This window comes from Protomyctophum parallelum (assembly GCF_964188405.1).
Source record: "Protomyctophum parallelum genome assembly, chromosome: 14".
NCBI classification, from domain to species: Eukaryota; Metazoa; Chordata; class Actinopteri; order Myctophiformes; family Myctophidae; genus Protomyctophum; species Protomyctophum parallelum.
This window is the reverse complement of record NC_139709.1, coordinates 21,489,347-21,514,178: the sequence shown is the minus strand read 5'-3', so window position 1 is coordinate 21,514,178 and position 24,832 is coordinate 21,489,347. Positions and strand designations below refer to the sequence as shown.

The following is a 24,832-nucleotide window of genomic DNA, read 5'->3' as shown; positions in this document are numbered from 1 at the left end:
CCTCTCAGCCAATGGGATAGCATTGCATTGCAGCCAGCAAGTTGCAACAACAACCCACTAGTTATTTCACCCACAATTCTGCAGATATAATAACACAGCTTGTAATTATGACTATGTCATCAATTCTTGTTTTTTCTAGCAGCCTATGTACGGAATTGCCAATCCGTGTTTTTTTACCGTGTTGGTAGCAACATATCGGTGGCCTTTTCCCACACTTCTGACAACTTGAACTTCCCTTTGTAATGACACACCGGGTTCATTGGGCCACTTGACCCTTTGCTCTCGCAAGACTGCCGTGCCAGCCAGGCTCGATGCCCCGAGGGGCTGAAGGCGTGTTAAATACCGACTATGGATCAGCTTACATGTTAGTTCCTCTTTGGCAGAAAGTAAACCACTGGCAGACACACAGACAAATATTTACAGCAGCTCTGCATCTACAGTATACTACACTCTCTTTGCAACAATGTCACTCTACTGTGACTGCTCTTACAAAGGCTTATTTTCTTAGTACTTATTTTATATCAATTGCACGCCCCATGAAGCCTTGAATTCATGGAGACCTTTTTGCTTTTGTCACAATCCTTTGAAGATTTCAAATGTAAACATTTGAACTAATCTGTGTTGTGCCGTGATTCCCAACCAGTGGGCCGGGCGGGGTCCACTTGCAGTAACCACTCTGCAGACTAGTGTTACCAATACATAGGAACTCACATAAGTTCATTCCATTGATTAAAGCCCGAACACAGTTTATTGATTGATCATTAAAATAAACATGCTCTGAAAATGCATGCGGGCCAGCCATTTGACCACTTAACGCGGCACGGCAGCTGATACAGCAGCCGTGTTAAGTGGTCCCTTGGCTGGGTCGCCAACGCTTTCAAGACTTTCAACTTTCAAGTGGGCCCTGATCCAGAATGTTAATGACGACGTGCAGTAGGACCACTACTGGTAGACAGTAGGTATTGCACACATTTCAAGGTGTAACGTCTCCCTTGCCCAAATGGGCTTTACGTCTTGGCTCAGCAGTAAATTCAGCACTCGTTGGGCCCAGAAACTTTAGTACATCAATCTTACGCGTTGCAGTTTTTAATTCCTTCAGAGACTTTACGCACGCACGCACGCACGCACGCACGCACGCACGCACGCACGCACGCACGCACGCACGCACGCACGCACACACACACACACACACACACACACACACACACACACACACACACACACACACACACACACACACACACACACACACAATAAGAATTAATCTAAATATTAATGCGAGTTAGGTAATAACAATCCACCTTTCAAAGGGAATTATTAATAGGCCGACTTAGATCAGATCCCATGGAATGTCTTGGAGCAAGTCTGCCCTGTCCCCCCCCCCGCCCGGTGGCAGTACATGAAATATAATGAATTCAGTCATTATACGTGAGAAGATGACGAGGGGGGGGGGTGTTGTCAGGTGGAGAGAGGGGGGAGCAAAACCGAGACATGAGGCATACTGTAATTTGCAGTAAATTGGCTCTTTTATAATGAGGCCTTACAGTATGTACAGAACCTGCTCACATTTCACTCAACTGGACAGAAATTAACGCTGTATCCAGAAAACGTTTTCATGTTTTTATTTAGCACTAGACGTAAAAATCGGCCCCTAATGACAACAGCCACGATTTGAGTAAGAAACCTGAGCTGCACTCTTAAAGGCAAGGGTGTCAGCCTGAGGTGAACGAAAACATATGAAGGAGAAAATGGGGGTTTGATCATTTGAAAGCACTTACAGATGTATGGTCATCTTGAACTACAACAATATTATCACAGATCCTGAGGTCAAAGCAACAGTGCCAAAGCACCATCTAGTGGCCATTTTGGGATCCAAGTCATTCTTCCACAATATTTGGGACACCTTGTTAAGTGATATATATATATATATATATATATATAGATATTAAAAACATCAACACTGTTAAAAATAGTGCAAGACTAATCAGGCCTTTAACTGCCAGCCTGTTGTAAACAAGTCCAACTATCAAGCAGTGTCCAAGCTACATCATATTATCCTCGGTTTTAAATCCAGTCAAAGAAAACAACTGCACACTAATCTACATAAATCCAATAAATTATTTCCTCAAAGAGAATTCACATTTTGTACCTCCTCATTTTACACACTAAACTAACTTAACTAACACTAAAACACCACTGCACACCGTTACTCAAAGAGGGGTCCGGGGACCCCCAGATGTCCTTTAGGGTGTTCCCAATAAAATGATTTAATATAATATTAAAACAAATCTGTTTTAGGCTTTAATTCTATTGTTCTATGTGTTTTTTTTTTATTGTCGCGATGTGACTTGGAATCAGGCCCTAGAAGAAAATGTCTTTCAGATGCGGGTCCGTGGCCAAATAAATATGAACCCATTAAAATCGGGAAAGCATCATTTTCGATTTCGGCATTGGTTATTATAAAGGTATCGTACATTGTACATCTCGTCAGGTCTTAAATAATGGGTTAATTCGGTGGTCCTTGACCTTGACATTACTGCTATACTGTGTGTCCTGCCTCATGTAGTTCTACCTGTCCTGCAGCACACGTGTCCACAGTGCTTCCATGAAAACATGCAGTGGCCGGGGTCGCTGTGTCCTTCCACCGTGGGCTGGGCTCCCAAGGTCTGCCTGGCTGTTGTGTCTCAGCAGCAGGGCTCAGCCGCTGACGCGTTGTCTTTCCCTACCAAACACAGGACCGTGTCTGCCAGGCCTTTAATGTCGCTGTGCGTGTCGTCGTGTGCAGCCAACGCCTTCAGAAATTCAAGGACGCCCTCCTTCTCAAGCATAGTGCTATAGTGTGAAGCTAGAGGATAAGAGGAGGGGAAATGAGAGAGGGAATTAGTTGGGGGGGGGGGGGGGGGAGAAAGGTGTGTGTGTGTGGGGGGGGGGCATTAAAGATGTGAAAATCAGTTGTTATAATGTACTTTATAGTATACCAGAAGGCACTGGCCTAGTGCTTGACATGCACCAAGTCTTTAATCTGGAAGCCTATTTTTCTCAAAAGGGGAAATAAAAATATATGAAGATTAGAAGGTGGAATTAAGTTCTTTCAACACGAAGAACAAGGGTTTCTGTGTCCCTCTCTAAAACAGGAAGTATCCCCCCCACCACCCCCTTATTACACCCGCCTTACACTCATCTGTATAACACTGTTGTGTGTCAAATGTTCACAGTGACAAGCTCATTTTGAAATGTAACCACTCCCAATGCCTCTACAGGCCCCCTCCTGATTTCGTTATACACTATACAGTATATCTTCGCCGACAATAGTACATCTACAAGCTCAAGCTTGTAGATCTGATATTTTCGCTGACCTCAGAATAGAAATGCTCATGGTTCAAGTCGCAAAAGTTCCGTTTCACAACCAAAAGAGAATCGTGGTTCACAATGTGTCCACCAGGCAACAGACGGACATGCACGAAATATTAATATGATTTATAAGATCCCCGCAGGAATCCAACATATATCACCCATAGCAGAACAGCCCTCACAGAATAAAACAACACCACGGTAGGGTGTTTATGTTATGTTCTCTTACTGTTCTGACTGCTGACCAGATGTATGGCCCACACTGCCCACAGCTGCACTCCTGAGGACTGGGATGTCTGGAGCAGAGGCAGGAAGGGACGGAAGGACCTGCAAGGTGCATTGGAAGAAGACGTTTAGTTTAACCCTAAAGCTTAGTTTTGGTTTAGTTTTTTATTAGTTTCAGTGTTAGTTTTTTTAATTGTAATATGGGGTATAGTCATGGCCCATGACTCATGGGAATAGATTCAAAAATAGTATAGTGTGGGCTTGCAGTTCGCTATTTTTTGGAAGATTTCATATCCTCTCCAAATATTAGGCTTATATTAAATATTGACAAAGGGCATTTTATCAGATTTTTGTTGTTTTAGTTACATTCGTTTTTTTTAACGCCTTGTTTCAGTTAATTAAGCTGTTTTGTCACTTTTTGTCACTTTTTGTCACTTTTTGTTATTTTGTTAGTTTTAATTAAAGCGCAAATAACATGCATTTTAAAACTGCTTTTAATATTTAATATCATATTGTCTATGTCCCTCAAAGTTATTTCTAATGGTTTGAGCCTCAATCACCACTCTGATATAACCAGTCCTTGTCATTTCTTTCTGGACTTTGAAAGCAGTTTTAGCTGCAGTACCACAATGTCCTGGAGGTGGTGGGGGTGCTGATATGCAGATTATTTATTATTTGAGTCATTATAATACTGATGCTAGATAAAACCAGGCTCGTTTCCATCAGCGCTGGAAGGGGGGTGCGGAGGGTGCTCCAGCACCCCCTGCTGGTGGAGAGGAGAATTTTTTGACATGTCTATCAGAGCGTGCTGAATGCAGAATGCACAGCGAGTGAGTTGACAGATAGACAACATGACGAGACAGCAAAAACCTATTGTAGTTTTACTTTCACCTGCACCAGGTTTAAAAAAATCTAACCCAAACAACAACACAATAAGAATCACATACTGTTATTATGATTAACTCGGTTAACTAGGTCCTAAAGTAGTTTTTTGTCTCTATGAGACTATCCCCCGCAGAGACCCGGGTTTGGATAAGATCAGGGCAGGCTGGGAGGCCGAATTGGAGATCGCATTTTCAGATGAGTGGTGGGAGCAGGCAACGGAGAGGGTTAATTCTTCCTCTTCCTGTGCTAGGCTTAGCCTCATTCAGTTTAAAGTTCTCCACAGAACTCATTACAGTAAAGCAAGGTTATCTAAAATATATCCGGGCATGACGGATAGTTGCGATAGATGTTCACAATCACCAGGGAATCTGTCCCACATGTTCTGGTCTTGCCCCAAATTGATTCTGGAAATCTTTCTTTGACATAATTTCTGAAGTGCTGGAGACGACCATTTTGCCTTGCCCCCAAAATTGCAATTTTTGGAATCCCGGAGGAGGATGTAGTTTTACCCAGAAAGCAACTTAATGTTATTGCCTTCGCCTCATTAATCGCCCGCAGGAGGATACTTTTACAGTGGAAGGCTGAGTCCCCTGCCTCGGCTAAATCATGGTTGATTGATGTTATGTCCTTTCTGAAACTTGAAAAGATCAAATTCACAATTCGAGGGTCCTCTGACAAATTTGACAACCATTGGCAACCTTTAATATCGTATGTAAGCAGTTTAGAATCACTTTCACCTGACTGAAGACACATGGTGTTGGTGTGCGGATCTCTACCTGGTGCAATATATATAGCATAATATGTCGGAAATCATTACACATGAGAGTCGAGAAATGAGCCAATTAAGCGCTTTATCTCTTTATATGTATATATATAGTTTATTTTATTTTATTTTATTTTATATATATATATAATTATTTTTATTTAATATTACTTTGTTTTATTTTTATTTACCTGTTTGTATTATTGTTAATCTTACCCCCCATTGAAGTTGTTTATTAACCATAACCATGTGATCCCTTTCTTTGTGTCTTAGTATCTTATCTACCCATTGGTTTTATGCCTGTATATACTGTATGTTGTGTGTATTGCTTTGTACTCAATTTTTTTTTTTTTTTTATATACCTATGTTTGTATGTTGTTTGTATGTCTGGCCTCGTGGGGAAAGATGGTGGGTGGGTGGGGAGGACTGGGAAGGGAGTTGTGGGAGAAAATGTAAAAAAACCGAAGAGTCGTATTCTCTTTCTGTGAAAACTGCACATGATCTAACTCTTTGAATAAAATGTACTTAAAAAAAAAAAAAAAAAAAAAACTAGGTCCTAAATAAGTCATTATTAGGCCAATTATACCCGAATAAGACCCGTTTTTTTTTTCGCGAAAGTGGAAATGCAAATTTGGAACTGAAGACTAAAGAAGAGGAGGAATTATACAAAGTAGGGTGACATTGATGACATCACGATGAGGCCAAAATCAGTTGAGCTGTTCCTGGGAGCAATTTCCATTAAAGCACCTGATATGATATGAAAGCCTGATTGTTCAAAATTGGTTATTTGTGGGGATAGAAAACACATATGGGAGCCCCAAAAACACAACAGAAATTGAAAAAATTTAATTTGATGTTATAGCTCCTTTAACTATAATAACCTGAGATAAAGAGGGAGATTCCATATAACAGTCATCAATAACACTAAAGGTATATGAACAAAGGAAGAAAAACAGGTATCTGGAATGTTTGGCATATTCTCTCATATGCTCTTGGACAGGGGTCAGAATACGGTACTTCAACATATTAGACACGCTGATGTAGGCGTAAGCCGATACACATTTTTCATATGCTCTGCTTTAGTAAAGACTTTAAAAAGACGTGGACCTTCCCGAGTGCCTGGTCTGAGGTATTTATAACATTCCTGTGATCCAGGGTGGTCCAGGTAATCCAGGGTTAATCAATGTGGGTGCCGTGGCACCCTAGGGTGCCAAGACGCAAGTCCAGAGGTGCCGCAGAATACTTTGATCATATTTGGAATGTATCAATATCACTTCAGTTTAATAACCACTTAGTAAGACCTCCTTACAAAAAATTGCTGATCTTCAAGCTCACAGCGTGTCACATTGTGACAGGAATGTGACACGTTGTGATCTTGTAGATCCGCTAATTTCCATAAATGTTCCAAACAGGAATAGGGAAGGGATGCTGGGGTTCAAGTGGTTAAATGTCAATTATAAATAAAGTCATTTTCAATCTGTTGTAATGGAAACTAACTTTTTTCCCCCTCATGCCATACTGTATCTTTTCACATCGTAACGTAATATGACATAAATGTATATGGTACTATGAAGTAACTATATAATTCAGGAGTGCCGTGGATGGAAATGTTATTTACAGGGGTGACCTGAGCCAAAAATGTTTGAGAACCACTGGTATAATCTTTCTGGAGGCTGCTGTGTGGTGAAACCCACCCACCTGACATTTGGGGAAGGATAATAACACCAATTATACATACAGTGTGTTTGTGAACAATATCACACTTTGATTCAGTTAGCGTCCCTCTCACCTGTAAGACACCATCTCTCTCTCAGGTGGGGTCCATGTCATTATGGTGGTATGCTGTAACAACACAGAGACTGACTGATTATTAGAGCACTTGGAGTCAACAAGTAAGACGCGCAAACGCGGGAAGCGAACGCAGCTCGTGTGTGTGTGGTTGTGTGTGTGTGTGCGTGTGTGTGTGTGCTACAGTTGCGCCCTGTGTGTGTGTGTGTGTGTGTGTGTGTGTGTGTGTGTGCTACAGCTGCGCCCTCTGGTGGCGGGCGGGTGGTGTAACAGCGGGACAGACAGACACACAGACACACAGACAGACATTCAGCCCTTGCTGTCATAGTAAGTGGCTCACTGCGTTCGCAATTAAAACTATGACGATAAATGTTCGTCGACTACCCTTTTTCACTGATGAAAACGACATAAAAACAAAACTGAAATTAAGCCATGATGACTAAAACTATGACTAAACATACTGACAATTTCGTCAACAGCTAAAAACTAGACTAAAATGTTAGGGAGGGACTAGAGGAGAAGGGATCATTTTATGCTTGGTTGCACTTGGGTTGTTGTGTTCTGCAAATAGCCAATCTACAAGCACCCAACGCGTCGCGACACATTGTGTGCTTGTAGATCAACTATTTTCAGCATGCGAACAAGTGTGAAATCTGCCATTACAACGCCATCAAGGCCCACAAAAAAATCATTTTTGTCGACAAAAACCAACTGTAGATTTATTCGACTAAAATCATATATTTAGTTGACTAAACCTAGACATTTTATTCCAAAGACTATGACTAAACTAAAATCAAAATGTGCTGCTAAAAGCAACACTGACTGATGGTTAGGACGGACGCACACACCAGGTCTTTCAGAATGGTGGTGCGAAGCTCCTCCTCCAGGGTCCAGGCTTCCGGTCTGGAGGCGAGGTGTGCCAGGATGCCTCCGGCGAAGTAGCGCACGTTCACCTCCAGCCGGGGCTCCCGCAGCAGGCTGAGAACGTGTTCCAGCAGATCCTCCTCCATCAGCTCCGCCTGCAGCTCCTCCACCTCCGCTATGTTGTTCTACCAAACACCACAGAGAGACAAGATGGTGAAGGTATTGGTGTAGGCAATTTATGTGTCCCAATCATTCTAGAGCTTGTAGAACGATATTTCTGAAACTTTTTGAAACTTTTAAAACACAGCTTAAGTGGTTGTTTGTGTTTTATCTTTTTGAGGGGCGCTAGCCCCTCCTAGCAGCTATAGTGTAGATTCTGTCTGAACACAAACATGAAATTCCATTGACAATGAATGGAGAATTTACTGTACGTCATATGTGTCTGAGCAAATCGTCTGGGTTTGTCGTTGGCCACCCTTGGCCAATAAGGGACCACCATTCTTGATGATGATGTACGATGATTAGACGCCCCTCACTTCACACAGGTGTGAATTTTATCTATATGTTTGCTTATAAATTAATTCTTCTCAAATGGAAACTTTCAACAAAACGTTTTTTATTATCAATTTTTGACAAAATATCAGTCAAAGGCTTCAGACGGGGCTACTTGTCAATCAGTTGCTGTCCTACCTGACAACAACGGACTACAATGGGAGGGAGGGAGACTTCACAGAAACAGAAATAAGACAGGGTCTAATAACACCAGCTGTGGAGCTGATGCTGTGCTGACATCATATCAGTCTTCCCCATATATGGATGGATGTGAAACATATTCTGAGATTTAACTTCCTTGGCCAACTGGCAGCATGCACAAGACATGCCGCTGATCTATTACGCACGCACAGTAAAATAATAACTACATTAAACTCCCTACAGTACCGATGGGGACCCACAGCATGTTTATTCCTGCTGGAAAGTTAATTTAAAAATGTTTGGGAATGTAGAAGAAGTAGCTGACAAGGCGATAAACTTGATCGCTTCCAGTTGTCCGAATACAATGGATCATGGTGTATAGAAACTCGATGATTAAATGCAGCCCCTTGGCAAAAGGCTGTTACCGACCGAAATCATGCTTGAACGAGAAGAAAACATGGAAAAATACTGAGGTCCCGCTACTTTTGGCACCCAACGCAAAGCACACAAGCACACAAACACCATAACATACAGCCGGTCCGATCTGCAGTGGTTCTCAAAGTCCCGTAAGGGTTCCATTTGTTTGGTTCCAGCTCTCAATAGTTACGGGGGTCCTTGAAATTAAGCTGTTGGGGAAAACAATGATATAGTAGTGTGCACAGTAAACCCACCAGAAGACCCAGGACCTTCTGCTGAATGGAGGCTTCACTGTAGTAGGTCTGTAATGCAAAGAAACACAAGGAAACAACACTGTAAAATGGACCCGGACGGTTAGCTCAACCGTCTGGGCACCGGCTATAACCGGCTGCCAAGCCAGCCGGTTATCATTATTATCAGACAACATTAAAATATAAATGTAGGATCACAACATTTTAATTTCTACAGTTTAGATGTCTATTATCTCTTTGTTTCATTTGAACTAACTCTCATTTTCAATTGGATTCAAATTTCCTTTCATAATGGGTTTGTTAATGCTCTGTTATGATGAATTGAAAACGGTGGACCCTCTTGTAAACTGCTTTTTGGTGTCGTCCACTCACACTTAACAGTTTTTGTATTGAGTTGTGCTTGAAATGTACTGTAATTCTGCAAACTGTTAATAAATACTTCAATCAATCAATCTGTGTCTTAATGTCCCAATGCTTAATGTTTTGTATAAAGCTTTGACTTGCCTTGCTGTTCAAAAATAAGGGTTTCACTGTAAAATACTAGAGGTTTTGAAAGAATGAATGAATGAATACCTGGTAGGGGTAGGTGTTACGCATACATGTATTTTGCATTTTGATTATCAAAATAATACCGTTAATCCCAATATTTTATGTAATGTTCATATCGTCCCATCTATATTTGCATGTGCTGCATAATGTGCGTGCATTGGTGCTGCTGTGCAGCGTGCGTCAAATTCAATAGGTTTGTTCCATGGCTCCAGGTTCACACCTCCAACACCTCCTCGTAGAGCTCCAGGCCCTGGCACTGGATGAAGTGTCGGGCTGCGGCGGGCGTCTCGTCCGTCAGGTTCCACAGGGCACTGAGGGCGAACTTCAGAGTGGTGTCTACCACTCGCCCCATTGCCTTCTGCTGCACGATGCCCATCAGCTGCTGTAGGAGGGAGGGAGGGAGACGATGAGAGTAGTGCAACACTACCAAGAAGAAGGAGGGCGAGATACAGCCATAGAGTTATAAAGGATAGAGGGAGGACCGGAACTACAGCTCCGCCCCCCCTGCTATTCATTTCAATGGAAGTTGCTCAGTGGCGTTTTGAAGCACCCGGAAGAACGCTCTCCGCATTTGCAGAAGTGCAAACGAGCGCTCAATGTTAAACCCCAGCTACACAGGGTTTCCTCATTATAAATGCAGGGGCCCGCCTGCAGTTCCAGCTTTAAACACTACGTACTGTATGTATCTATCCATCTATCTCATAACAGTGAGAGGAAAGAGATACACATTTTGTTGATACACAAAGTATATTGGCTAGCCTACTAATTTTATAAGCCCTAAATATGTAATATGTATGTAACATTGTAACCTTTAGGTGATAGATTTGCTCTTTTTTGTCCTTTTTGAAAAATAGAGTTTTTGAAACGATTTTCCCCATAATGACATAGACGCCAACTTGAAAGTGATTAATTCCCTTATGTGGATTTGGGTGTACGATTGGTGAACGATAAAATAGGAAGACCCTTCCTCCCTTTTTTTTTTTACAATTTTTAACCAAACCAGAATGACATTAGCAGAGAGAGATTGTTTATATGGGGGGGGGGGAAGGGAAAGAAACAGATAGGTATTGTGTAACAGGACAAAGATGTAGACAGGGAATGACTCGGTCATCGGCGGAATGGCGCAAGTGACAGTGGATGGTGATGAATGACATGAATGTAATGGAAAGCTGTGTGTGTGTGCGTCCACGTGTGTGTGCATGAGTGTATGCACAGGAGAGATACAGAGGAAATAAGACCTTGGGAGATAGTAACTCAAGCAAGACGAATCACATGCACGTACATCATACATTCTCCCCGCTCGCCACTGCAGACTGAGGCTGAAATGAAACACCTGCTTGCGTTTGAAATGCCAGAGTGACCATACCTTCATAATGAAGATGTCAGAGCCCAGCTGTGCCGTCTCTGCTGTTGATAGCTGCACCAGAAGAAAGACATATCAGTGCTGTCATGTCTGGCCAAAAAACAATTATGAAAGCCATCAAACACTGAGATTATCTCTGGTCAAAGTTATGACATATGGTTAGTCATGTGGAACATTATCTTGACATATTACAGTCAAGGCAGCTGTGATGATGTACTACTATGAGTATGACTCATATTTTAATCATTCCTGTTTTTCAGGTGTTTGGAAATAGGTCATTATAATTCCATGTCATCAAAAAAAGGAAAAGCATGTCCTCTCCTATGTTTAACCAGGTATGGTATTCTTAGAAATTGGAATATGTCAACATTAATAGCACATTGGGTTTTTTAACCAATTAAGCCCTGCAATGTGCTGTGAGCTTAATAATAATAATGTTGGACCGTTTTTACCCATGCACAATATACCTGAGGCTGATTCTAGCTGAAGTATAAATAAAGGTTAAAGTGGTTACACAGATGCTCTCCGAGTCTTAATGGCTTACAGCTGTGTATCAGATGGGAGTAAACATGTGATGCATAATTAAACTGTCCTTGAGTGCAGGTAAAAGACAACACACATCACAGTGTCCTGACCTTGGACACCAGAATAGAGATGACAGCCACAGCCATCCTCTGCAGTGTGGGATCCTCATGGCTACTCAGCCAGTTCATCACCAGCTTGACTGCTAAATACCTGAACCATGGATATGTGTTAGACCACATTAGTACAAAACAATACAATGTATTTATTAATATTATTGCCACTGTAGGGAAAAGTAACAGTTTTGCACATACAAGATTTAACCCGAGAGCGCGACTATAATGCAATAGAAACAGGACCCTGACAGATCAGGACGAGAGTTCAGGTTTATTGTTACATCTCACAAAACCTTTTGATCTTTATTTACATTTTACGACCGGTTTGACTGTTTGCAGTTGGATCAAGTACTAATTTCTTATAGCAGGAAGGGAAAACACAGATGAACTCTATTACAAGTAAGACGCGCAAACGCGGGAAGCGAACGCAGCTCGTGTGTGTGTGGTTGTGTGTGTGTGTGTGTGCTACAGCTGCGCCCTGTGTGTGTGTGTGTGTGTGTGTGTGTGTGTGTGTGCTACAGCTGCGCCCTCTGGTGGCGGGCGGGTGGTGTAACAGCGGGACACACAGACATTCAGCCCTTGCTGTCATAGTAAGTGGCTCACTGCGTTCGCAATCACTGCGTTCGCAATGAGATCATGGGAGAACACTGCAATGACAAAATGAGTTGTGGTGTTATAAAACCTCCCATACTGTAACTTCTTGTAACGTGAACTGACTTGTCAAATGGGACCTCCTGCAGGACGTAGTCACTGCACAGTGCCAGCAGACAGTTCTTTTGCACCTGTAGGAAAGGACAACGTTTCCACAACAGATCAGCCATGGAGTCAAGACATGGAAGGTTGTATATTTCATTCATCATATGTAGATAAGAAGCAGCAATAAAGTAGCAGAGCTGAGAACCAGTGTGCAGACTTCATTCTTCTTCACTGTTGATCTGCCGCCGTTGTCTGTAATTAGCATCATGTGCATTCCTCATTCTCAACAAAATACAAAAAAAATAGCAGATCTACAGACTCACAATGCAACATGGTGTGTCATATTCTGTGCTTGTAGCTCTGCTATTTTAGCTATTAGTCGTACAGAAAGCATACCCATATACTGTGACAGCCAGGTAAACTGTTATTTTCCCCCACATTTCCTCTTAAATTGACATCCCCCACAAATTTCCCCTATGCCTTGTATAGCACAGCACTTTCATGTACTGTACTGTTCCCTCACTTCCATAATTAAAGTATGTATGCCACAACTAAACACTAGCAAAACATAAGCGTGACCTAAGCCTTGTTATACGAAAGAGGCACAATCAGCTGGGTAACCCACATGCAACAGCATGACCGGTAAATATTTAGGCAAGGTCCGGTGATGACTGAAGGATAGCAGCAGCACAATCTGTGGTAAGGTTTTGAACACTTTGTTCCTGTCTATTTACACTGCAAATACAGAAAAGGAGACCCTTAGGGCTCATATTATATACATTACAATTGAATGATCGTTTGTCACGTTGCTCCAAATAAATGATAGATTTTTCAGGAACAAATATGTCATTATTGCAGAGTAACACTAACTGACAGCCGAGTGATGAGGACACATATCACCTGGGCTGGGCTCAAATGCATGACAGCGCCACCCCCCCACAGCCTCCCCCCCCCCAAAAAGGGAGAAACTCGTAAAAATGAATGCTTATCATATACCATTGTTGCGCAGCAAAATGGCTGAACTACGAGCTTGTACATCTGCTATTTTCAGCGTACGACAGCGTCAGGCTTGTGTGGTTAGCCCCTAAAATATTCTCCACACGTCCTTGCCTGTTTGTGGTTGGGGAAGTTCTTCATGGCGCAGAGCAGCTGGGCAACAGTGCGGCTGACCAGGCCTAGAGACATGGACTCTGCCATGTCCTGGGTGGTCAGGTTGAACACACACGCCGTGGCCACCAGCTGCACATGCACTGAGGTGCTGTGACTCTGCATTCCATCGAGAACCAGCTAAAAAGACAAGGGCAGGAGGGGTTACACATACACATGCAGGGGTTGACAAACCCATAAGCAGGTGCACTGGTTTGAACACCAGAATGGCTGGTGATATTGTTCCCTGAACCTTAACAACTAGAATTACCATCAAGGACTGGTTTAAAACCGGGCACTAGACTTTAAATTGTAACAAGTAAAATGACGGAACATACCAGTGTTTGAGTGTCACTACTGTAGGTGTCATTGTCAACATCAGCCTGATAGTTACATAAACCTTGTTGGTGTGTACATTTTCTAATGGCTAGAAGTCAAAATTGTACTAGTATTGTCCTTTAACCAGTGACAGTGTACTGGTTTGGTGGCCACCAGCAGAGACTTAATTGTGGTTGTATGTGGTATAGAAGTAGTGAACCACTTAAACAGGAGGAGACGGAGATCGGTTATTTTTTTACAAAGAGAAGCGTACTGGATTCACTGGATTCCCAAGAGGACTAAATGAGGAATTGATGAACAGTGTCTTATAAAAGAAAGATAGTTGCTCTGGTTGCCGTTTCTGGTGGGATTTGTGTAATTTGTGTATTTACTAGTAAATTGTATGTCAATTTACAAGGTATGTCCTAAAGGGTATTGAATTAATGGTTGTAATTATAATCACGTGATTTGCATAATCAAATCAATGATGCCTGTAAAAAACATATATAGTTCCGCCTAGGAGGTTTATAGACTGACGAAGGCCTACGGGTCGACACGCGTCCGTGTGTGTCCTGTGACTGCTGCTGCGGCAAATGGAAATAATAAAAAACTGAAGAGACGTCCAACATGTGAATGCGGTTTTTTGAAGTTGTATGTGGTAGCTCCCACGTTAGCTGGGTATTACTATATACTGTACATGCATGCATGTGTCCCTACTTCCCCTGAAATGTCTCACCCAGGATGTTGCTATAAATTAGAGTATGGCCTCATAGTGGTTACAAAAACAAATGATCAAAATCTCACTACAACATATCTCTGCTTCCCACAAAGCATCCAAAAAAGGGAAGAGTGAAGAAAATGTAAGCAACGGGCACAACAAAATCGATAAATACAAATAGCCTATATATTTACCGTTCATTGTACAATCGTAAATAATAACAACATTCTAACCTGTTCTGCTGTCATGCGAGTGTGTAGTGTCATGTGAAGGAGTTTGTGGTACCTTGAGGAGATCCGGTCGGGGTTTGTCCATGTCGGTGGTCAAGGTGTAGAGCTGGACGAGGGCTTCTCGTACAAAACACTCCCTCTCGCTGTATCTCTTGAGGGCCTCACAGAGCTGGTTCTCATTGGCGCCTCCTGTCACCTGGACACACAGTGTTTGAGCACCTTACAGCAAGACCCACGAAATACACATCAGTCCAAGCACAACTACATGTCATGTATGTTGTTTTAAAAAGTGTATGTGCAAATAAACTAAATGACTTGTTAGAATGTGGAACAAGTGGAACTCAAGTGTAGCTTGACCTCATGTCTACAACAGAGATCATCTCTGGGGTTCTCTTACGTGTTGATCAGAAAGGACTAAAACAAGACGAGTACACCCACAACACTATACTCAATCCCATTTAGACCCGAGGCCTATTCTAAAAACTCCTTCTAAATCCTACCTACAAAAACGTGCTATATGTAGTCACTGTCGGGTGGAAACCTCATTCCTCATATGTCCAACACAGTTACTTTTCAGGATTCAAATTCAAAAGTATGAAAAGTAGCAGACCGACAAGCTCAGTATGATCAATGGTGTTCATTTACAAAAGAATATGGAAATAAGGTTTCGATATAAGGTCAGCGATATATAGCAACAACTATAGGCCTTCCCAGCTTGAAAGGCATAACAACTTATACAGTAGGTGTAACAGGTCTAAATGGGTTAACAGTATGATATACAGTAGGTGAAGCGGTTTACTTTCAAAGTGCTCCGCGAAGACAGGAGGACATCACAGGAGCTGGCGCCCGTGGCCAGCAGGCCCAGGAAGACCAGCCCACTCCTAGCCTCCACGAACGCCTTGACCTCGGCCTCCGCGATCCCCTTCCGCCCCGACACGTCCAGTGAAACGAGGGCGGGAAGGACCTGCGGGCTGCCCTCCAGCAGCTGACGCACCATGTCGTCCCCCTCCCTCCCGCCGTCACCGCCGCCCTTGGACGCCGTGGCCAAGTGGTCGTCTGAAAAGTCCATGTGCCTGAGGGTGTGGAGCTGGCTGAGGATGAACAGCAGCCTGGCGGGGGACATGTCCAGCTGGCAGAGGCCGTGGGCGATCAAAGCCTTCAGGGTGCCCCCGCGCTCCAGGAGGGCCGACAGGTCCGTGACGGACGTGCAGGAGATGTCGAGGCTCTCCAGCTGCGGTAGTGAGCACGCGTCCTCCAGGGCGACATCGGTCAGGTCGGTCTGGGCCAAGCTGAGTGTCCTCAGGCCACGCAGGGAGCTGAAGCCCACGCAGGCTCCTCCGCCATCGTTTCCGTCCCCACTCAGACTCCCCCAGTCCAGGCGCAGTCCGTTCAGAGAGAGCCTCTGCAGGCTGGATCTGCATTCCGGGTTGGACGCCAGGCCTGAGAGGATGTTGGCACCCGTCAGGCCCCCGGAGACCCAGGACGCATCCAGCTCCTGGAGCCGGTGAGAGCACAGTGCCAGGCGGAACGACTCCGCAGCAAGTGGAGAGTGGCGGATGACGGCTCGGCGCAGACGCAGCTCTTTGCAGTTGCGGAAGATCCCGATGGTTCTGTCATTCAGCAGTCCTAGTACAGTAGGAAGGTTAAAATAAATGACTATTTGGAGTGACTCATATCTATTATGTCAGCATACAGTATTGTATGTCTGTAACTCTGTGCCTTCACATTTCACAACTAATGAAGTACATCTTCATGAGTCAGAGTTTCTCAAGACAGAAGACTTGATAGTCTTCAATTACAATATGATTTTACTATTTTAGATACTGTTTTTATGATAATATATTGAGGCTGGGCTTTTCCTATATAAACCTTGTTCGCTTGCATTACATGCATCTATAATCCTTGATGATGACCAATGCATACGTCCTTGGCACAGGTCAAGGTTGTAAAACGTGGGGTCCAAAACATGCAAAGTTATTTACTGTAGTACATGATTCAAATACAATGTTACAGTGAAGTAGAAGGCAAGGGCCAAGGCACAGATTTTGAGAAGTCTAGCTGAAAATAGGCCTAGTCCTGTTTGGTCACTGTAAGGACAAGGTCCTCAAGGAGGATTCTCTTCAGGGGTGTTAAACGTGAGTGAGCGCTAGTCCACACATACTAATAATCTTATTAAGATTTCACGTTGTTACTACTACTGTAGACAGAATGATGCTAGGTTTGATGTTTGTACTTTATGTAGCACTTAATCGTTTTTCTTTGCACGTTTTTCTTTGACCAGGGTTTGATCACGCCATTTATTCTGATCAGTTTCACTCTTTACACTTTGTAAATAGAGAAGAACATCTGCTAAATGTCTAAATTGTGAATTGTCACAAGGTTGACCACAGTACATTTTTGAAGCTGAGAAGTGAACAGTATCCGTCTAATATCTGTGTTTTCCACAGTGCCATCCATCACATAAATTCACTTGGCATCCGTAATTATTTACACTGGGTCTTTTTCAGTCTAATTTTGGCAGAGACTTTTCCATTCCGCTAATTCAATTTACCCTCAGTCGCCATCTTCTGCAGTAGCTGGTCGGCCATCTCCTGCGGGAGCATCGGGGCCTGGGTGAGGCGCAGGGATCCGTCCTCTCTCCTGTCACACAAAGCGTCCAGGTGGCAGCACACCTGAGCCAGGCACAGGTTACACAGCGCCATGGGGTCCGGGGGATCCTGACAGCACATGGTTTGATTGATTGATTGATTACTTATAGTTTATTAACAGTTGCAAATAGTACAGTGGTACGATATTTCAATGATTGTTACAAGGATAACACAAAAATCGTAAAAGCCGCCTAAGGTCATGTCACTGCAATTCATCAAGAGAGACATTTAAGGACATACCATAAACAAGATGTCAACACTAGTAGCAGTAAATGTATGTAAAATAAATGTATATGTTTTTTGAGTGGTGCTAGCGCCACTCCTATGAGGAGCTATGTGTGTAGTATGTATGCGTACTGTACGTACGTGTATGCGTACGTACGTCGTACGTGTATGTATGTGTACGTAGCTGCAACACCTAAAGTGGCCAGTAGAGCACACACACACACACACACACACACAGGGGCCAGGGAGAATACAGTACAGTACAGTACAGTACAGTACAGTACAGTACAGTACAGTACAGTACAGTACAGTACAGTACAGTACAGTACAGTACAGTACAGTACAGTACAGTACAGTACAGTACAGTACAGTTTGTTCTCAGATGTACAAGCTCACAACGTATTGCCGTGCACAACACGTGACAAAGTGGCGCTCAACAGAAGTACATTCCAGTTCAAGTACAGTACGAAGTACAGTACAGTAATAACAGCTCTACAAGCTCACAACAGTACAGTACAGTACTACAAAGAACAGTACAGTACAGTACTACGAAGAACAGTACAGTGCAGTACAGTACTACGAAGAACAGTACAGTACAGTACTACGAAGAACAGTACAGTGCAGTACAGTACTACGAAGAACAGTACAGTACAGTACTACGAAGAACAGTACAGTGCAGTACAGTACTACGAAGAACAGTACAGTACTACAAAGAACAGTACAGTACAGTACTGTACAGTACTACGAACAACACTACAGTACAGTACTACGGAGTACAGTACAGTACTACAGTACAGAGTGCAGTACAGTACAGTACAGTACTACGAAGTACAGAACCAATAGACAGACAGCCAAAAGTACGACAACCAATCGTCAGCCATCCCAACAGCATCACTCACTTCAGAGTTCAGGTGGGTCTGATTTTTGGGATCTTTTTTTGGGGGGGGGGGTGCTCTTTTATCATGGTTTTGAAGGAGGGTGAGGAGTCACACTTTTTGATGTTTGTGTGTATCATCAAGTGTATCATTATTAGAGTCTAAATGATAGATTCCACAGCAGGCCACTCCATAAGGTCTACATTTTATACCATATGGCCTGCTGAGGAACCAGATCATTGTATTGATGAGAATACATTTTAAAAAATACAACATTTCGGATGGATGAGTCATGAATCATGATACACACACAGTCAGTGATTTCTCATCTGGTTCTCCTCAGTCTTTCTGGAGAGATATGTGTCATAGGATCTTTAACTGCAATCTTCTAATTATATCCACACACGTAAGCTCATTTAAAACCACCTAATCCACCTGTTGTCAACGTCTGGCCGGGGACCACAAGGGGGTCTGTAACTCTAATAGTGTACAAATGGGACAAATGGACCCGTACGTCTTCATAAGAACACTGCTCATTTTACAGTGTAGATTAGGCAGGGTCCCTGGTCCCAACAACAATAACTCTCCCAGAGAGAGTCATGTGATGTGGACGATCAGTGGTGGTGCGTCCCAGGCGAGGTTAGTGCGTCCCTGCTAAGAGACAAACAGCCAGGTGACCTGTCCAACTCATAGAGTATCCAACTGGTTCTCTATATGTAATGTGGGGAGTCTGTGGACAACGTGGAGTCGTGGACGACTACGAACAACAGCGAGGAATTTAAGCCACGCCACGTGCGCCGGTGCACGTATTATTAATTAACCGCATCATGTTGCCAACTTGCCAACTTGCACTTGCCACTATTTGCACCAAGAGCGCATAAAACACACGATCAGTTATGGGAGCGGTCAACGGTGGGATGGTCGGGGGGAACTCACCATGTTTAGAACGTAAACAAACAAGCAACCAGCAAATAGGCTCCGGTGTAGACTCTCAACAACATGGGCATTGTGAATGAAATAATGGTATTATCTCTTGAAGAACGGCGTTAACCCATTACGAGATTTGGATTGTTTACCAGGCGACATAGCATGTAGCCATAAACCATGTCTGGAGTACTGGAGTTGCTGTCAGTCAGAGCCTGGGGTCGACGCAGTTTCTGTGGGATTACAGCATGTGTCAAACTCACCACTTTTCATTGGTCAGTTTCTCTGACGTCACGAAATGAAAACGTGCAACCAGAGCCTTGCGTGCAACGTCCCTGACCAAAGCTACGCCCCCTGGCCATGTGTGGTAAGTCTATTTATTATTGCAGTTTGTGACTTTGTGTGGTTGTTATTTATTTAAAATATATATTTGTTCTTCATTTATTTTATTGTTACTATTATTAGAAGTAGGTTATATGTATGTATGTATGTATATATAATATTAACCTCTGTAGCCGTAGGCTTTTTCAGGCATTATGTGTTGATCTGTAATTGACTTGATGTTGATATGAGCAGATCAAAAAAGTTATAGTTATAATAATAATTATTATTATTGTAAAAAATAGCAGCAAGCTTGTCTAGGCTTAGGGTGTATGATGATGCATATGCCCACCACAGGGCTCTGGTCAGGGAGCTTGGACAAGGATGACTTTTGATGATGTTTATTAGTTTATAGGTTGTTGGTAGTAGTACAGACATGCAGGGTGGTCATAAGTGAATGGTATCTGAAATAGTGACAGAAATGCAAGATGTGGGATATGAAATGAATACAGTTGGGTATGAACAATAGAGGCCCTAGTGTAGGTAACAAGCTAGTAATGTAACTTTAGCACACTGACTGAACCACATACTAAAGGAATCACAGACATATGCAAGTCATGTTTCATGTTTCAAAGTTGTGTGTGTGTGTGTGTGTGTGTGTGTGTGTGTGTGTGTGTGTGTGTGTGTGTGTGTGTGTGTGTGTGTGTGTGTGTGTGTGTGTGTGTGTGTGTGTGTGTGTGTGTGTGTGTGTGTGTGTGTGTGTGTGTGTGTGTGTGTGTCCTACAGCTGCGACCTCTGGTGGCGGGCGGGTGGTGTCACAGCGGGACAGACAGACAGACAGACAGACAGACACACAGACAGACAGACAGACATGATCTGCAGGGTCTCATAGTTAGTGCTCATTGCATTCGCAATCAGAAGGCTAGTGTTAGCAACATAGAATGGTAATTAGCTTAACAAAAAACGATCTTTGGGCAGTGTGTGTAGCAGGGAATCAGGAAGCTAATATTAGCAACTTAGCATGGTAATAACATACAAAAACGATCTTTTTGGCAGTATATGACTATATGTATATAAATTCATACATCTTTACAAATACATTTATATTGTAACCTACTTCTTCAAGAACACATTCTGTAGCTTCTGTTTGTCTGTATGCATGTAAGATGCACAGTATACACAACTTGGGGTCCTGAACAACTGCCCATACAGGAGCCTGAACTAAAATATGAGCTAGGTCCTGGAGAATTACAAGGTGCCTGAAAGGCCTGCACACAAAGGGCAAAAAGGGTAACTATAGGGAATTTTGTACAGCCGCCCCCAGATTAGTAAGACTAATATGAAAAACAAAAAAAATTCCCTAGTCCCTTTAGCTGTCCTTGTCCTCTTCTGGAATGGCCGGCAGCGTTATGAGGCGAGACACCGGGCGCCAGTATGTGCAGTTCTTCACCTTCACTTCTGCTGACCTGATGCACCCGTCCGGGCTAGGAATCAATTTCTCCACTCGTCCGACTGGCCAGTGCGCACGTGGTAGTTGCGGGTCGACGATCATCACCACTGCACCCTGGGCAAGATCCTCAGTAGGCCGTTGCCACTTCTGATGGGCTTGTAGGTTAGGAAGGTAATAGCGGAGAAAGTGGGACCAGAACTGATCTGCCATAGTCTGGCTGTGGCGCCAACGCCGTTTCGAAAGTGGGTCTGGAGCGTAGACGGCCTGAGGCAAGGAAGCATATCGCCGCCCCATGAGCAGCATATTGGATGTCACAGGGTCTGGGTCGGCGACATCTGATGAGACGTACCCCAAGGGCTTTGAATTCATAATGCCTTCGACTTCCACTAGGACAGTGTGCAGCACATCCTCGGAGACGGACTGTCCTCCGACTGCGACTTGCAAGGCCGCCTTGACCGACCGTATCTCACGCTCCCAAACACCTCCAAAGTGGGGAGCGTTAGGAGGGTTGAACTTGAACTTGATCTGATGACCTGCCAACCTTTCTTGCAATTCAGGTCCCAAGGCGGCAAAGGCTTCCTTTAGTTCCCTTTCCGCACCACGGAAGTTGGTTCCTTGGTCGCGTAGGATTTCCGATGGGGTACCTCTGTGGGCCGTGAACCGTCGCAAGGAGAGGAGGAACGCATCAGCGTCTAGACTGTTGAGCAGGTCTAAGTGTATGCAACGGGTGGTGAGACACTTGAATATTACTCCCCACCGTTTCTCAGTGCGTCGGCCGAGCTTGACCAGGAAAGGGCCGAAGCAGTCTACGCCGGTGGAGAAGAATGGGGGCTGGTATAACCGCAGGCGGGCTGGAGGTAGGTCTGCCATGATTGGCATGGTGGGCTCTGCCCTCCATTTCTGGCAGTCCATGCAGGTCCTCTGATGTTTCTTTATGGCTTTATATCCCGCGCAGTACCCAGTACTGGCGACGGAGCTCAGCAAAGACCCGGTCTGGTCCTGGGTGAAGGAGGCGTTCGTCGGTGTCCCTGATTAGGAGCTTGGTGACCATGTGGTGAGGGTCTAGGACTACAGGATGGATGTCAGACAAGCTTGGGCCCTCCATCTGGCGGAACCGACCTCCCACACGGATGAGGCCTGTAGTCTGATCGAGCTCGGGTGCAAGGGTGGTGAGACGGCTGCTGGGTCGCACTTGCCTTCCGTCTGTGAGGGCCCTGATCTCCTCTGGGAAGCAGTCTCTTTGGCAGCTCTTCAGGATGACTGCCTCCGCTTCCCTGTAATCCGGTTCATGCGGTTTCCCGTCTGAAGCCGCCGCTCCGTGAAGGGACTGGTATGTCGCTTCTACCAATGCCTTCCACGAGGTAAACTGGTTTACGTCAGGCAAAGGGGGATCTGGAGAGACTGTACTTAGACCGCAGAATGTAGATTTCCTTATCTCGGCGGGGTCATGGCCTTCCTCTAGTGCAGGGGTACCTGGCCACTGATCCTGTGAGAGTTGGAGGAATGGTGGACCTTGGCTCCAACAGCTGTGTGTGGATAGCTCGGCTAAGGTTTTCCCTCTGGTGAGGTCATCGGCTGGGTTATTCAGGCTGTCTACGTACCTCCAAGCTTGGTGATTTGTCAGCTCCTGGATCTCTGCAATCCTAGTTCCGACAAACACCTTGTACCTGCAAGACTCTGATTGCAGCAATGTCAGGACGGTAGTCGAGTCGGTCCATAGGGTAGTTTGGTTTATGGTCAAGGTGAGCTCTCTCAGAAGGAGGGTAGTTAGCTGTGCCCCTGTTAGAGCTGCACAGAGTTCCAGGCGTGGCATGGACAACTGGCGCTTTGGTGCCACCCTGGACCTGGCCATGACAAAGGACGAGTGAACCGATCCGTTGCTTCTGGTAGTGAGGTAGGCCACTGAGCCATATGCCTGCTCAGAGGCATCGCAAAAGATATGGAGATCGTATTCTGTGGCTTCTGTGTTGGCCGTAGGCAGTGAATAGCATCGAGGCAAGGTAATGTTGGCCAGGCCCGGTAGTTCCTCCTCCCAGGTGCTCCATGCTTCAAGGATGTCCGCTGGGTGGTTGGGGTCGTCCCAACCCCTTTTCTTAGTCCACAGCTTCTGAACTAACACCTTCGCTCGTGTAGTGAATGGGACAATGAAGCCTAATGGGTCGTACTGGCTTAATAAGACCTTGTATATGTACCTCATTGTAGGAAGGTGACTCTCCAGAGGTCGGTGCCTGTATCCGAGTGTATCAGTCGGGCAATGCCACTGCAAACCCAGGGCTGGCTCCTGGGGGTCAGTACGGTTCTGTGTAAGCCATAGCTCGGTGCTCTCTGCTCGTGCTGCTGCAGGTAAGTGGGCGACGACAGAGGTTTGATTGCTAGCCCACTGCCTGATCTCAAATCCTCCGTCGGCCAATAGTGAACACATCTGATCCACCAGAATCTTGGCAGACTGTGCAGTTGGTAGGCTATGTAGACAGTTGTCTACGTAGAAGCTCCTTTCAAATGCCTGTAGCACTTCTTCGTTGCCTTGTTGGTGGTCGCGCACATGCTTCTGTAGAGCGAAGGTGGCACAGCACGGGCTACATGTGGTGCCGAATGGTAGAACCTGCCATTCGTAGATCTCTGGTTGGTCGTCCCTCCTCATGTTTCTCCAGATGAACCTCAGTAAGGGCCTGTCCTCCTGCAGCAGTCGAACCTGGTGGAACATAGCACGGATGTCCCCGCTGATGGCTACTGCATGCTGGCGGAACCGAAGCAGGACCCCCACCAACGCAGAACCAAGGGTAGGACCAGGGAGGAGTTGGTCGTTCAGAGAGAGGCCTTGGTATGAAAATGAACAGTTGAAGACCAAGCGGGCCTTACCGTTGTGCTGCACGAGGTGGTGTGGGATGAACCACGATTCATCTGATTGCTCTGCAACATCTTCGGGAATCTTGGTGACACATCCTGCACTAACAAGCTTTTGAATCTCTTCATTGTACACATTGGCTTGATCGGGACTCTTGGCTAGTCGTCTTTCGGTACTCCTGAGATTTGGCATCATGACCTCCTTTATGGCCCTCAGGCGGGGTGCATCTCGAACACGGAGAAGAGGGGTGGCATAGCGCAGTGTGTCACCATCACTCACACACTTCGTCCTGGTCTCCAGGATCTCCACCGCTTCATTATCTTGCCGGGATCGAGTAACTAACTTCTCGTTACGGTAGGGTAGCACATCCAGCTGCCACAGTTGCTCCACATGCTGGTAGAGGTCGTCCGGTGGGGAGCTAAGGGTCGTTAGGAAGCATTGTTGCGTTGGCACCTGGTGTTGCAGCAGGCCGTCCGGTCCCTGTAGGGCCCATCCGAGGCGAGTATGCACAGCTGCCGGACCGCCATTGTGGCTGAGTCTGATTGGCTCTTCGGCAGTGATTAGATTGGTATGGTCCGCGCCAATCAGGATGAGTGGCTGAGCTCGTTCAAAGGGCTGTAATCCCTTTCAAGTGGTGATATCGTTTCTG

General features: G+C 44.7%; 2 protein-coding genes across 2 annotated transcripts in view; one reads left to right on the top strand and one right to left on the bottom strand.

Annotated features, from left to right (window-relative positions):
- The window catches only part of LOC310870883 (3',5'-cyclic-AMP phosphodiesterase 4C-like), a 287,386-nt gene extending 280,234 nt beyond the window's left edge, over positions 1 to 7,152 (top strand). The window contains exon 18 of the transcript XR_014570277.1: positions 7,110 to 7,152. The gene's annotated coding sequence lies outside the window, so the exon portion shown is untranslated. The remainder of the gene's footprint in view (positions 1 to 7,109) is intronic.
- LOC310870884 (protein zyg-11 homolog) lies at positions 1,607 to 19,774 on the bottom strand. Its single transcript, XM_083782241.1, has 14 exons — positions 19,580 to 19,774; positions 17,447 to 17,612; positions 15,695 to 16,521; positions 14,951 to 15,091; positions 13,594 to 13,770; positions 12,505 to 12,569; positions 11,785 to 11,884; positions 11,153 to 11,203; positions 10,007 to 10,168; positions 9,241 to 9,288; positions 7,861 to 8,061; positions 7,014 to 7,066; positions 3,581 to 3,678; positions 1,607 to 2,845 (listed from the first exon to the last, which is right to left on the bottom strand). Exons 1-14 carry the CDS (start codon positions 19,580 to 19,582, stop codon positions 2,685 to 2,687), a joined length of 2,253 nt encoding a protein of 750 aa, XP_083638367.1. The 5' UTR covers positions 19,583 to 19,774; the 3' UTR covers positions 1,607 to 2,684.
- Positions 19,775 to 24,832: the final 5,058 nt, after the last annotated feature.

Bases quoted from the DNA above. Each gene is read 5' to 3' on its own strand.
- LOC310870884 (XM_083782241.1), bottom strand. The intron at 11,204-11,784 runs GTCAGGACACTG...CTTCTGGTGCAG, and splicing joins TCTCTATTCTGGTGTCCAAG to CTATCAACAGCAGAGACGGC. The intron at 3,679-7,013 runs GTGAGAGGGACG...TGCACCTTGCAG, and splicing joins AGAGAGATGGTGTCTTACAG to GTCCTTCCGTCCCTTCCTGC.